Genomic DNA, 15,536 nt, shown 5'->3' on the forward strand with positions numbered 1-15,536 from the left:
ATATAAATTATATTAAAAATTTATCAATTATATTTTACTTTCATAGAAACGATCTTCAAACTTCTCTTTCATAAAATCTAAAGTCCATTTATATCGTCCTACACCATTAAAATATGTTCTTTCTACAATAGAAGTATCCAAAAATCTTATCTTACAATACACTTTTGACCATGATAGAAAATGCTTACTATAATCATATATCATGTGCAAGCTTCTAAAAGCTTTTTAATCCTGTTGCGAACTTGAAATCATCAAAGAACCAAAAAAATAAAAACAAACACTTCCACATACTTTAAAGAAGATGTTGTGTTTTTCCAAGATGCTGATTGCATACTTTTAAGTTTGTGAATTAAATAAGCATGTATTTTTAAAAATAGATAAAATATTTACTTTAATATATATATATATATATATAATTCATATTACACATAATCTTTACTTGATTAAATTTTGAAGTAAAAAGTAAAATCCTAATAACTTGAATAAATATATTGATAGATATGTGCAATCTTTTTTTTCTTAGATTGGCCTGTAACTTTAGATTCTTTAATTGTGATTATATTACTTATACTCAACACATTCTTCTTTTAGATGATGTTGTGGCTAACTCAATAATTATTGGAGAGACAAATATTTTCTTTCTTTTGAACAATTGTTTAACATCAAATGCTGAATAAATAATCTAACTAATTTTAAAGATGCCTTTTAATTCTCTAAAATGTCTACCTTCAAAGGTGTACTAATTGCACACCTCTTGTGTTTATTTTGTTGTATGTATTTGCACACTTCTTTCTTGAATGCTTCATTATTGCTTCTCTTTCTTGCCATCCTTCTCTAACATTTTTTGAATGCTTTGCTATAATGTTGCCTTGGTTTTTCTTACTTTTGTGGCTTTTTTTTTCTTCTTGTCTCCAATTTTTAGTACCCTACATTTACTTGCAAAAGCATTCTTTTGTTATAATTGGAGAATATGATGCTTATCTTTGTATGCATGTACATATTAAATATATTAAATCAATTTAATGCAATGCATCATGATGAAAAGCCTTCAATTTATATATTATTCAATTTCCCAAATCCTTTAAAAACTACCATTAAAGAATGTATCTAAAGACACAATCAACCAAAATCCAAGATCCAAAATTGCTTCATATTAATACTCTTAGATTCCATGATATTATGTTTCTATGAATTAATACAACTTTTTAGCATAATCCAGGATGTTGAAACACCTACATTGATATGATAGCATCATGGATGAGTTTTGAAACATTCAAGGGCTTTAAAATGTACTACATCATTGGATTATTTTTCACAAGGTGGCATGTATTTTCTTCATTGATTGTGAACTAAAAATGTGGATTTTATCAACAAATCAAATTCTATATCTATTGCAAGAAGACTACTAGATTCATTTTTGACATTGCTGTGATATTTATATATGATGATTATAAAAAATTCTTTTCAAAATCAAACAATACAAAAACAACAACTAATACTAGAATCCAACCTTAAATTATCTTGCAACTATGATACTTCTAAAACCAAGCAACATTGATTATGCTCAAGAATTATCAACACAGAACTTTTAAGTCTCTGAATTTTTTTGAGATCCTAAGTAACCTTTCAAACTAAATTATAATCTTGCATAAAGGAAGTGTCCTAAATTTAATAATATTACTTTTTATACAAAACTATATAACAATAAATTAAATAATACTATTAAAATATATTTTAAAAATATATTATTTCTTGAATCTTAATATATATTTTTTTAAATTACAAGATTATTGACTTAGTTCTAAAGAAATAAATAACTCGAATATATACATTTGTCTCATGAAATGAATAGGATTTGTGGATATGGGATGACTTATTATATGAGCATGTAACAAGTGTCATGTGGATTGATACTAAATCTTTTGATTAAATTTTAGCTTAAAAAATCTATTTAATTGCCTCAAGCTTATTGAGAGAATAATTGCTAGTAATTGCAGTTGCCTCCACTTATGTATGAGAATTTATATAAATTTCTATAAACTATTTCAATACTACATTACAAACGTCCACAATCATGATGTGGCAATTGTATAGCAAATGTTTTAAATCACACATGCAAGTATAATTTGCAAAGGTGTTTGCAACAGTACCTATCAACAAGTATGGTAGTATTCTATAGTAGTAATTGCATAACTATGATGGCGAACAATACAATGATGGTGGCCTTGAAGAAATTAATTTATCATTGTTATTAAACTTCCAACATGGTGGTCTAAAGTAGCAAAGCATCCTAATTTTATTGAAACACATAATAGATGACAACAAAGGTAGATGTGTTGGATTTTGAAAGTAATGCACTTTGTGATTATTTTTTTAGATAATATAGCTAAAAGATGCCATTGCTTAGAAGCACCTATAAAACTTGGTTTTGTTGCACAATAGAATGAAGAAGTTTTTCTATAAAAATCATTGATAAAAACACAAAGCATAATTTGGATTGAAATAAAAATTAGTTGGCTCCACTATCTCTAGAAGTGTTGTAGGATCAAAAAATGGTAGAAAAAAGTAAAAAATATTTTATAGATTTTACTAGCCAAAGATAAAATATAAAAAGCATTAGCATCATTGATCAAGAGAGCCCAATTCCTGAAAGAACTTGGAAGAATTTTAGCCTTGATGTAGAAATTGGGTGTTTTTTCAATTGATTAGAAGCCTTGCATATTAAGAAAAAAAAAACTCAATATGTGTTTAGCATGAGATATTTCCAAAAAATTCAATATGTATTTAGTCTATATCTATTTTTGCATGCTTTAAACTATATTTATACAAAAAAAATATATATATATTGGACATACATTGCATACTTAACTTCTTAATTTATTATAGTATATTTTTAAATGATAAAATCAATATTTTTAGAATATTAATTGAGAAAATAATCTTTCTTGTTAATGGCATAGGTAAAAGACATTATTGTATTGTACCATAACTATATGATAAAAAAAAATGTCATCTATTATAAACAAGCCCAATTCAAAAATTTAGTAGCAAAATATGAATAAATGATAGAAAGATAGTATAAATATTTAATAATAATGGTATTTTTACTAAAACAAATGATCTCTATTTACTTTCAATGGCTATATATAAGGCAAAAAAATATGTATTAAAAATATAAATGATAAAAAAATCTTTAAAAAAGAATTAAAATATATCTTTTTATCAAAAATTACTTTAAAAAATCAAGAATTGATATTCGGAGAGGACTAGTTTTGAACTAAGGTTAAAATCAAACTCCAATATACAAAATCATGCTTCTACAATGAGTTTGAGATTCTTTTGTTGATCACAGAATAAGGTTAAAAAAATTATAAGGATTATTTAAGCAATAGTTTAATTATGAATAAATATTAAATTATTTAAATATTTTCAAAGTAAGAGATATTTTTATGATTTTGGATTATAAAAAAAATGCTTAGATATTTGAGTAATTTATTATAAAAGATATACATGTAAAATTTTGTAGCTTTATAGATAAACTTATCTTGAATGTATTTTTTTAATTAAATTTTAGTTTAAAAATTAGAATAAAAAATATGATTTTTTTCTGAATTAAGATCTTGATTATTTGAATTTTAAGGTCAATGAGATTTTTTATGATTATAAGAAATTTGATACTTTGATTGGAGTGAAATTTTGTTAAAACATAGTGGACTTAGGTTTTGATACTATTGTCAATCAAAAGAGCAATTGAATGGTTCAACAAGAAGTAGTTATTGCTAAAAGCTCAAAATATAAGTTAAAATAGGAGGACGGCTAACACCCAAATGTATTAGGAGCTCTTTTTTTCAATTGGTAAGTTTGATTCTTTTAAAACTTATTGTGCTTGTTGTTTCCTTGAAGAATGAAATGTAAAAAAAAATTAGTCAGAATCAATCATTTAATTAATAGTTATTAAGTTTTTAAGGCTGAAATTGGAACCTACTTAGGATTTGGTTAAAAATTTGTTTAGAATTTGATTGTGGTTTGATTGGAATTTTATTAAGATTTTTAATTTTTAAAGATTTTTATTTTTATTTATTTAATTTTTTAAATATATCTTTAGGATTTTTTAGAGTATTTCTTTAATTTTTAATTATAATTTATTCATAATTTCTTTAAAAAATATATTTATGAATATTTGTAATTTTATGTAGAACTTCTTTAAATTTTTAAGAATCAATTATGCTTTAATTAGAATTTATTTAGGATTCTGTTAAAATTATTAAATCTTTTGTTGTTACAATTTCCAATTTATTTTCGACAATCAAGTACTCAATGTATTTTTTAGCAAGATAATATGTTAAATAATAATTCTATTCTTAGAAAGTACATATAAAAACCTAAATTTATTGCTTAATAAAGTAAGATATTCATCCACAAAAAGATACTAGTCAAAAGACAAAACCTAACTTGATTGGAAATGAAATGGAAGAGGATGAATGTGCCTTGTGTAACAAATAGTTTTGAGTAGAGAAGCTGTTATTGAAAAAAAATTAAGGTTCTAAAAACTCCATTTTTGGAAATTATTATATTTCCAACTACTTTGCATTCATGTGCTTCCACATTCTTTGAGTTCTCCAAGTGGACTTCTTCACGACCAATCAAAATACATCTTTGTTTCTTTACATTATATCTATATGGATATATATATATATATATATATAATAAAATTTGATAAATGGACCATTATAATAAAATTTGATAAATGGACCATTATAATAAGGATCAAATAATTTTGTTCTTATATACCATAATTTCCTTTATCTTTTGATTTTTCTTCTCTTTGAAAGTAACCAATACATGGGGCATTAAGTCAAAGATTTTTGGTAAAACCATGGACTTGATTGATATGAGGGAAGTAAAGAGCTTGATTTATTATGCTATGGCATAAAAAGATAGGAAAAAAAATATAAATAAAATAAAATAAATCAATAAATATTTTTTTATTTATTAGATTGATTGAAAAATTGCTTGCTCATGTGGAATGAAGATAAACTCAATAAAAACCTTCTTAGGTGCTCCAATTCTTTCTATGTAAATCCTCTATGGCTCTATTGGGGCCTTTTGTTGTTCTCTCAATGTTTTAAGATTCCATAAAGCTTGTTGTCAAAAAGAAAAATCCATTCTACTTAGTCCCTTACAATTTAGTGAATGAGTTAGTCTATTTAACTAAAATCATTATTTTTTTACTATTAAATATATCAAATATACATTAATAAATATAAATAAATAAATAAAATTATAAATTACCCTACTTGTCTAGAATATATTCAAAAATTTCCTAATATCATTTTAAATCTTCAATCATTGCTTCTCTTGCCCTTAATCCTTTTTGCTTATACTCTTGTCTCTCTCCAAGCAAAGAATTTCACTACTTCACCATTCTGAAATAATAAAAAAAAAAAACTTTGATATACTTCTTTTAGATTAATTTTAAAAATATTTTTTTTAGTTTTTTTATGATAATTATTAAAGTACATTTGATTTTTATAAGAATTAAAATAGTAACTTAATATATATATATATATATATATATATATAAATATATACATATAAATATAAATATATACATATATATATATATATATGTATATATTTATATTTATATGTATATATTTATATTTATATGTATATATTTATATTTATATTTATATGTATATATTTATATTTATATTTATATGTATATGTTTATATTTATATATAACATAATATAATATAATATAATATAAACATAAAAGATATAGATTTTGTTTTCTTAAGAGAAGAAAGAATATTGTAATAATTTTCAAAAACAATGTTATTTTTTAAAACAATTAGATCAATAGACCATCAAATTGTTAATAAAGACCTTGATACTTGCTCATTATATTTTATCTTTGAGTGCTTCTTTTTGATATTTTTAAAAGTATTTTTTATTATAAAAAGATCAAATTGTTTTATAGAAAAATTTATTTCCAAGTTTATGTTATAAAATTATAACTATATCATTAGACTAAATAATATTAGTTAATATATAGATAACAAAATTAAGAAATTAGATTTTAAACTAAAGAGATTATTCATAACAAATAAAAATAACCATACACTTTAAGTAAGTATAATCATATAAGAACCTTTAGAAGTTTTTTGGCAAAAGAAATAAGACAAAAAATTCTATAAGCATCATTTTTTTTTTCTTCTTCGTCTTATGAATGAGTGTTTGAATATTTATTTCAATTTAGATTCAAAGTCAAAAAAATATATATAATATTGATTATAAGTAAGAAATACTAACTTATTTTCAATCAATATAAAAAATATTTAATTTTTGATATATATATATATATATATATATATAAGGAGTTGTTAAATCCACACCTCAAATTATCATCTCATGATCAATTTTTTCCTTACCTGTCTTAGTCCGTTGTTCTAATTCTCTCATTCTCCGTTTCCAATCTCCATGCTTTATTCCCTATCTTTGCCCCTTATTCTGTATCCTTCAAAATTAATCAACATATGATTTGGGAGGTGTGGCTTTAATAACATTGGAGTACGGCTTTAACAACTTCCTAAGTACATGTGTATTTGTAGCTAGTAATTTGTATTATGGTTAATACATTTAGAACTATATAAGTAAAAATCATTCTAAATCATATAAGCAATAAAATCATGTTAGACCAAATCACTTAAGGAATTAATAATTGGCACAAAATTCATATATATATATATATATATATATATATGTATATATATGTTGATAGCATTTTTATTTTAAAATAGGTTAAAATTGAATAAATTATATATTTTTATATGATAATTATAAAAATAAAAACATATGTCAGTATTTGATATAAGATAAGTAAGCTTGATAAGTTATAATTATTTCTTTTGTAATTTTAGCGTATCATAATCTAATATCTTTATAATTGGAATAAAAATAAACTATCTACTGAAAATTAGCCTTGAATATCAATTCGGTATAATATATGCTAAATATATGTAATATTTAGTCAATAAAACCAATATATATATATATATATATATATATTATATAAAAATATTAACAAAAAATTATATTTAAAAATATATAAAAGATTGAAAATATAATTATAAAACAAATAAACTTAGAGACAAACAAAAATATATATTATCAAGATAGATAAGTTAAAATAAATAAATATCAAATAATTTATTAATTAATTATAGTTAAATAGAATAGAATTAGTAAAGTATGAAAGAAACAAGACTTTAGAGATAAATTAATGAAATTGTAGATATCTTCCTTATATTTTAATATATACTACTATTAAGTTCATAATCTAAGTCATTATTATTTATTTTTTTATCTAATCTATTAGAATCTATTTTCATAAAGTTTATCAAAAAAGATTTAAGAAAACTTGATTTTTTTTGTTTTTAATTAAATATTTTATTAATATTTTATAAATTTTATTAATTTATAAATATATATATATATATATATATATCTAACTTTACATTTGACAAGTTTTTATAACAAGGCTTAAGGAATTTAGATTTAATACAAAAAATCAAATTAAAACTACAACTACAATTATAATTGATATATTTTATTTTTTTTTTAAGTTTCTACATTAAGTACCAAAAATATCATGTAGATTATTTTTTTTCATTAATTCAAAGATTAATTAGATTAGCAAAGTAATGAAAAAAATATGTATATTAAAGAGATATGTCTAATTGAAATTTATAAATATTTTTTAAATTATACTATAGAATGACACTTTAATCCACACATATATCTTTAAGTAAGGGCAACAAATACAATATATTCTCTGATGTGTTTTTTTCTCTCTTACAAATGTTTCATATAGAATCTTGGATATACAACTACGAAAATATAATACAATAATAGATAAAGTACTAAATATATTTTTGCAATCTTCAATGGCTAAATTCATTTTAGAATAGATAAAAATTATTTTATAGAATTTAAATAATTGATGGTTTAAATATAAACTATGGCTTAATCAAAACTTAAAATAAATAATGTCTAGAAAAGACTTTAATCAAATAAGAGATTTGTGGCCCTTAAGAAAGTATTATTATTATAATTTTTTTTTCAACCATTTGGAGATAAAATAATGACATATTCTTTATAAAAATAAATAAATAAAAATATATATATATATATATATATATATATAAATGCTATATATACATATTTTTTATGAATCACAAATATATTATTAAATAATGAATAAGAATAAGAATATTTGACTATATAACTATAAATTTCAAATAATAATAAAATAATAAATAAGTAATAAAAAACACTCAAATTAAAAGAATAGTACCAATCTTTTTTTATTTGAGTGACCATACATAAAAGATAGCTTAGACTTAATATATTAGATGCAATAAGTGAATGTATATAAATTTTATATTTCTTAACCTACCCTAATGCCAAAAGAAAAACCTAATGCCACAATTTTTAAAAATAAAAACTTTTTTTTATAGAATGATATTAAAAAAATAGATTTTAATTTTTTCATAATATATATTATACATATACATACACACATGTGGCAGTTGCCAAATCAATTTCCACATGTTGTTAATATGACATCTTCTTGGATTCTCATGATTAATTCAATCTAGTCTATGTATCCATTCCTAATCCCTCTCATCTAAGTTTACAGTCTTCAATCCTTCCATCCTAGTTCCCAGTCCATGATCCTCCCATCCATGTTCTTAATCCCTAATCTTTCTATCCTTGTTTCTAGTTCTCAACCCCTCACATCCTCATTTATTGTCTCTCATATTTGTTCCTAACCCTTGTCTCCATTCCTAATGCATGTTTGCCATTCTTTTTCCTTATCATTGTAAATGGTAACAATAACTTTGACACAAAAATGTTTTTTTGTAAAGTTATTTTGTGACTAAAACTTTATTAATGTTGCATTGCAATCTTCTAATTGCAATTAAAAGGTAAAGTATTTTGTTTTAATTTAAACATTGTTGGATTACTTCATTGTGTTTTGTATACTAGTAAAATCTAAAAATTTCTAACTAAATTATATAATGTGTAAGTCCTTTGAAATAGACATCATTTGTAAAATCCATGGGTAAAGGCTTTGGTGTTCAAGGTTAGTTTTCCAAGTAAGAAACATGAATTGTTTTAAAAGTTGTTTATTATTTTCAATAAAATGGGAACAGAAAGAGAAGACACCTATTGGAAACATGAATGGGGCATTGATGAGTGGGGACAAGGACAAAAGATAGATTGAATTAATCATGAGAATCCAAGGGGATGTTGCATTAACAACATAGGGGTATTGCTTTAGCAACTCTCTATACTTATACACACATACTTACACAACAAAAACAAAAGAAAACAAAATAAACAATCAAACTTGCACTGGGCGCTGCAAAGTCACATACTCAGATTCCAAGGTGAAAGAAACTTCTGCAGCATTCATTCTCCACAACTGAGAGTGAGAGGTCAGATGGAATAGCCACAGAGTCCAGGTCCTCTCTTCTCCAATGGATCCACAGTCCAGTGCCATGGTCCCCTTTCACACAGCAGCACCAGCATACATACCCCTCCCCCCCCCCCTTCTTGTATGTACTCACACCACAAGATCCGGATTCTAATAAACAATCGAAACAAACATCAAACTCTTTTAAAATTGGCTGAGTGGGAGTGTGTGGGACTACGATGAGATATATGGATAGATAGAATGAGAGAGGAGTAGGGCACTGGGGGGGTTCTTTCTTTCAAAGGACCTCTCCTAGGCTGGACTGAAGAGGGAGGTAGGTAGGTAGGCAGGCAGGTAGGGACCCATAAGCAACTCCCTCCCTCCAACCATCCCTGTGCCCCCCAACATAAATCCATTTGGATTCATGAATCTGTTTCCAAATTTGAACTTGGGGCACACACCTTCTCACGCACTCACTCACTCACACTCCAGCACTGGAAAAAGGGGGTTTGAGGACCCAAATTTAGTCTGAAAGAGCACCATGTTGGTGAGAAAACAATATCTATTCTTTCGCACTTTCCCATGAACGACCCACCCCATAGGTTGACTTATCAGATGGGTGGTGGCCAGGTCATAGCGCCAGCTTGGCTTCCACACCATTCCCCTCCTTTTACTTTGTGAAGAGGGGCCATCAGTTAAGAGCTGCGTCTGAAAAAGAGGATTACTTGAAGGGGAAAAAGATGAGGATACAAAAGAGTTAAAGTAATAAGGTGCAGACATTCTTTCAAGTGTGTGTGTGGGCTCTGCCAAAAGTAATAGGACCTCCCGTATCTGAAATCAATTGCAAGCCCTGTGTTGTCGCCAGACATACATTAGGTAGGGCTCTCCCTTGTGGATCCTGGACTGTTCAACATTCTCTTTTCTGGATCTGCATTTATGTTTTCCTTTATTTATTTTTGCTTTTCACTCAAGTGCTGGGTGAACTAATATTGGACAAAATAGAAGTAGAATAAAATATCTCAACCCCTTCGACACCAAAGTTTTGCTTTTCAAAAAACAATCTGTAATTTCCAGCTTGTATTGCTTGCCTCTATTTTTTTCTTTTTGTAATTTTTGTGATTTTCAGTTTTTTGGGGCGAAATTTTTATGCTCACCTGACATTATGATACTCTAAGCATGGATCCAATGTTTGGAATCTAAAGCATCAAAAGTGTTGCCATGCTTCAGTATTTCTTCACCAAAGTCTAACTAGTTGGTTGTGAAGAATTTGATGGTATTCATGTTTTCCATAACCTTCATCCCCTCCAAAAGGTAAGAGTACAATAATTAGAAATTTCAATCCACGATTTGAATTTAAATAGGATTAATATCAAAATAAAATAAAAGAGAATAGAAAACAACAACAATGCATGAAGACTTTAACACAACTCAAGATCAATGATTTTTCTAAAGCCGTCTTATTTTAATTGGGGAAAAAAATGAAAAAATGAAAAAAGAAAGAAAAGGGAGGGACAAAAAATCAAACACACAAACAAACAAATGATTCCACACAACATTCTTATGTATTAGATAAGTGGTGTAATAGTGTACAGGTGCACATGTTATCCACTGGACAAATAAGATAAGAAAACCAAACTATGGTGCCACTAACAATGTCAACATGCATCGAGGCAGAATATCCCTCAGTCAATAAAAAAACTGTATATAATAATAATAATAATAATAATAATAAAATAATCATTTATGAATCGAGATTTTGAACAAGCGTAATTTTCCATAAACCATGATGCACGTAATACTTGTTCTAGCTAGTTAATTATTTTACGAAGCACGTTTTACCGATATAGAGAAATACACTTATTTATGAATATAGCTACAGAGATGGTTTAAGTTTAGAAACTACTGCATGAATATCGATGTTGGAGGATAAAACTGGTTCAGTAAATAGGAAATGCAAGAAAAAGTGGTGATCCATACAGAGCATATGATGCTATTTTTGAAAGAGTTCTATAAAAAATTACATGGGATAGTGGGGTTTGCAGAAATAGGCAACAGTGAGACAGCAAGATAAGATTCAGCCAGGTAGGAGGGCGTGCGAGAGAGGGTGTTGCTAGGGTCCAGTTTGAAATTTGGACAAAGGGGGGTAGAAGGGGAAGGGAGAGCAGGAGGCAGGCAGGCAGGCAAGCAGGTCAGAATCTGTACTGGAACGGTCTTACAGGAGAGGGGGCTCTGATAACCGGGTGGCAGAACTGGCGAGTAGCCGTGCCAGAACTGTCTTCCATACTCACCTCCTCCACTGCCGGTTGTTGTCGCACAGTACCGTCCACTCTCTCCCCTCCCCCAAACCCCTTCTTGCTCAAGCAAGGCAGGTGCACAAATGCCAGGCTTACTTACTACAGCATGCGATTTTCTGAGCTTACTATGATTCTTGCGGACAGAGCCAGAGCAGGAGCTCTAATCTATCCTCTCCACCTCATCTGTCTGTCTCTCATTCCCCTTGTGTACTACTCTCTCAGCTTTAGTCCGTTGCCGTTTTTTGTGGCCTTTAGAGGCGGATTCGTAGAGAAGTCAATGGTGCTCCACGGGGGGAGGATAGGTCCTCTTTGGTGTGGGAAGGAGGTTTAGTTTGGGGGATCTTTCACGGAAGAAGGGTTTGTGTTGTTATGGTGTGAAGGAGACGAAGGGCGGCCTTTGAAGAGAGAGCTCTGGTGGAGTTGCGGTTTGGTGCGAGGTTCGGTGGAAGGTTGAGTGTTGTGTAGGTGCGGATTGTTTGGAAGTAGGGATCGGTGGTGGTGGAGAAGTTCAGGGACCGGATTTCAGGTATGGTCCTGACAGGACAGGGGTAGGGTATGGGAGAGGTGTTGTTTGGCCGTCAACGTAGTAGTGAGGTTGATTACTTAGAGTGGGAGTTGCGAGCAGTGGTCATTGATTGCGGAGGTGAGTGGCTAAGTGGAGTTGCTTTGTGGGGAATGTCATCGTAGCTATTGAGGGCATAAGTCGCAATGAAAGGCAGTTAAGATAGGGACCTTGTCGTCGTCGAGAGGTGGAACGCGGGTTTGCTTTTGACGATGCAATATTGGTATTGGATATTGACTTGGTTGGATCGTGGGAGACCGAAGTATGACCAAAGTTCCTTGTCGAAGGAAGTTTCATTTTGTCAAACTGAGCTCGTCAGAAGTGATTGAGTTTAGGTGGATCGTGTTGAAGGAGACGTCCCTTCAAACCGGACTGGACATTGGCTGTAGGAGTGCTATTGCTGATTATCCAAGAGGGGAGAGCCGAGTGCCATGTGATTGACAATCTCCAGCCGACATCATCGATGTGCGTGAGCTATGGGTGACAATATTGTGGATGTTTGAAAGGAGACCTAGTGACCTAATGGACTAAAATTTGAAGCAAATAAGCAGGCACTTGAAAAGTCGGCTTTGTATTGCTCTACATGGTACAAGTCCCTCTTTTCGTTTGGTGTGCTGAGAATTCCTTTTGGTTTCGGGGTTTTACGAGTAGAGGAAGCGGACGTGCTTCTTTGATTCGACCCGCTGTGGTTTGTGATATCTATGATTTGAGGCAGGAGGGGAAGGCGAGAATTGTTCATTTCTAAGCGAGTTTCTGTTAATCGGAGGCCGTTAATTTTTGTTCATAGTGGCTGAAGTTGCTGTCCATATGCATATAGAGCAGTTGATAGCGAAAGAGCACGGCAGGAACTGCCGTAGGGTCTCAATGCCGATGCCCGCGATGGACCACTTTGACAGACTGCCTGACTCGGTGCTACTCGTGATCTTTAACAAGGTGTCAGACATCAAGGCTCTAGGAAGGTGCTGTGCGGTGTCGAGCAGGTTCCACTCTTTGGCGCCCTTGGTTGACAACGTTGTGGTGAAGGTCGATTGTGTGATATCCGGAGAGGACAACGGCTTAAACGCTAGGGGCAGAGGAATTATCAGTCATTTTGTGCGGTTTGTTGTGGGAACCTTTGTGAAACCTCTTCTGGCTTTACAGCACCTTTTGGGATCAAAGAAAACTATTCTTGCGGAAGTGTCCGATCATTCTCCTAGCGAGGTTTTGAAAAACTTCAAGGAGATTCAGAACCTGAGGATCGAGTTACCAGGAGGAGAACTTGGGATCGAAGATGGTGTACTTTTGAAGTGGAGAGCTGAGTTTGGAAGTACCCTGGAGAGTTGTGTGATCCTCGGGGCTGCATCGCTCGTGAAAGTGGAGAAAGAAAAAAAATCAGCGAAATCAGAGGGAGTTCGCCCTTGGTTTCTAAATGGCAGAGAAGATGGTACATCTCAAGCTATAGCTGAAGACAACGAAACCCCAAGCGCTCTCTCAGATGAAAGTGGTACGATTCCTGAGTCCTTCTACACTGACGGGGGACTCAAGGTAAGGGTTGTGTGGACCATCAGCTCTCTCATTGCTGCTTCTGCAAGGCACTATCTTCTTCAGCAGATCATATCAGACCATCCGACGCTGGAAAGTCTTGTTCTTACGGATGCAGATGGACAAGGGATGCTGTGTATGAACAAAGAGCAATTGAGAGAATTTCGAGACAAGCCTCTGGCAGCCTCTGCTTCATCAAATAGAACTCAAGTGCCTGCTCTGAACATGAAGCTATGGTATGCACCATATTTGGAACTTCCGGGAGGAACTGGTTTGAAAGGAGCGACATTAGTTGCTATCAGGCCGAGCGAGCAGCCTGCACACAAGGAGACGGAGAACTTTGTATTAGGTGCTTTTGAAGAGCCATTCAAGACTGCGACGAACTTGCTCGTGAAGCGACGGACTTACCTTCTCGAGATGAATTCATTCTGAAGCTCATGCCTGTGTAACATAGTATGTGCTGGAAGTTTATTGCGGAGCTGCCCTTCATACATGCCAATCAATGGAGGATGTGACGTTACCTTTACATGTGGCAAATCATTGTGCTTGTGAAGTCATTACGGATGTGAGCAAAGGTGGAAGCCATCTTTCCCGCATTTGAAGCAGCTATGGACTGGAAGGACTGTGATGGACGTATTGGTTTTTATTGCTCCTGTACAAATTTCTTCATTGCGCATGTCTACAGACCTTTGCTTTCCTGCAATAAATATTGCAATGTCCGTGTCCACTTAAGCTGTGTATTTTTTGAGACATATCTGATGACGGAAGCCGAAGTCTGAGAATATATTTGCGCAACATGCTTGAATTTATTGGTCTTAACAAGGGCGCAACTGAGTGGTGAGAATAATCCTTGGGTTATTAGTGACTGCGACGAGGCGCTGGCACTGTGGAGAGAGCCATTACAGAGACGAGAAAGGAAGAGACGATTAATCAATGCTTCTGATCAGACAGTAGATAATGTGCACATACCATGGGGCTTGCAAAGAACTCGACTGTTGCAATTCTCCATCAGCGTTTTGAGACTATCTGGATGCCTAAAAGGCTATTTTTGTCGCTCTACCCACAAGGCGGAACTACACTATTAAGTTCCTTAATGATCTGCAGTCAGGTAGGATGATATTGTAGTACTGGTATATTTACATTTTCTCCGATTTCACCTGGAAACTTGGTTCATTCAAGAATGAGAGCATTGAGCATGATTCCTGAGTAGAAACTCTTCTTCCAACTGGTTGAACATGTTCCCAGTGCCCTAAATTGTAATGCAGCCTGCCATCTTCAGATCTCAGGCGTGGGATGATGAGCAGGAGTTTCTGCTCCTTATCAGGCTTAAGTTTTGAGCTCCGAGGTCTACTGTAACATATGTTTTGGTCATAAGTTTTTGGCTAATCAAGCTCTACCTCTGTACAGAATTTCCTGCTCTACCTTTTTGTATCAAGCTGATTCTGCTGGTCTACAATACTTTGTCTAATATATGTCCTTTCCTAATACATATTTGCACTATCTACACAAACTACATCAGGAAACGAAAAAAATAAACTTTAATTTATTGGCGATGTGAAATTTGCAAGCAACCACTCACAAAGTTGTAGAAACAAATGTACGAAAGGTGTACAGCAGATTGATATGACATCTCAATACTCCTGTGCAAATGATGCATGCTGAAGTAGAAGCGCA

General features: G+C 30.9%; 1 protein-coding gene across 2 annotated transcripts; it reads left to right on the plus strand.

The window, feature by feature from the left end:
* The first annotated feature begins 11,598 nt into the window (after positions 1 to 11,598).
* Positions 11,599 to 15,283, plus strand: LOC112291499 (F-box protein At5g46170). Of its 2 annotated transcripts, XM_090255861.1 has the most exons (3): positions 11,599 to 12,305; positions 12,677 to 12,927; positions 13,275 to 15,283. In XM_090255861.1, the coding sequence occupies exons 2-3, from the start codon at positions 12,925 to 12,927 to the stop codon at positions 14,292 to 14,294; spliced, it is 1,023 nt and encodes a 340-aa protein (XP_090111987.1). In that variant the 5' UTR covers positions 11,599 to 12,305; positions 12,677 to 12,924; the 3' UTR covers positions 14,295 to 15,283. The 2 variants fall into 2 exon arrangements, with proteins under 2 accessions (XP_090111987.1, XP_024394767.1); XM_024538999.3 differs by having other exon boundaries at positions 11,895 to 12,305; positions 12,677 to 15,283.
* The last annotated feature ends 253 nt before the right edge of the window (positions 15,284 to 15,536 follow it).

Source organism: Physcomitrium patens, chromosome 14, assembly GCF_059467195.1.
Source record: "Physcomitrium patens ecotype Gransden chromosome 14, ASM5946719v1, whole genome shotgun sequence".
NCBI classification, from domain to species: Eukaryota; Viridiplantae; Streptophyta; class Bryopsida; order Funariales; family Funariaceae; genus Physcomitrium; species Physcomitrium patens.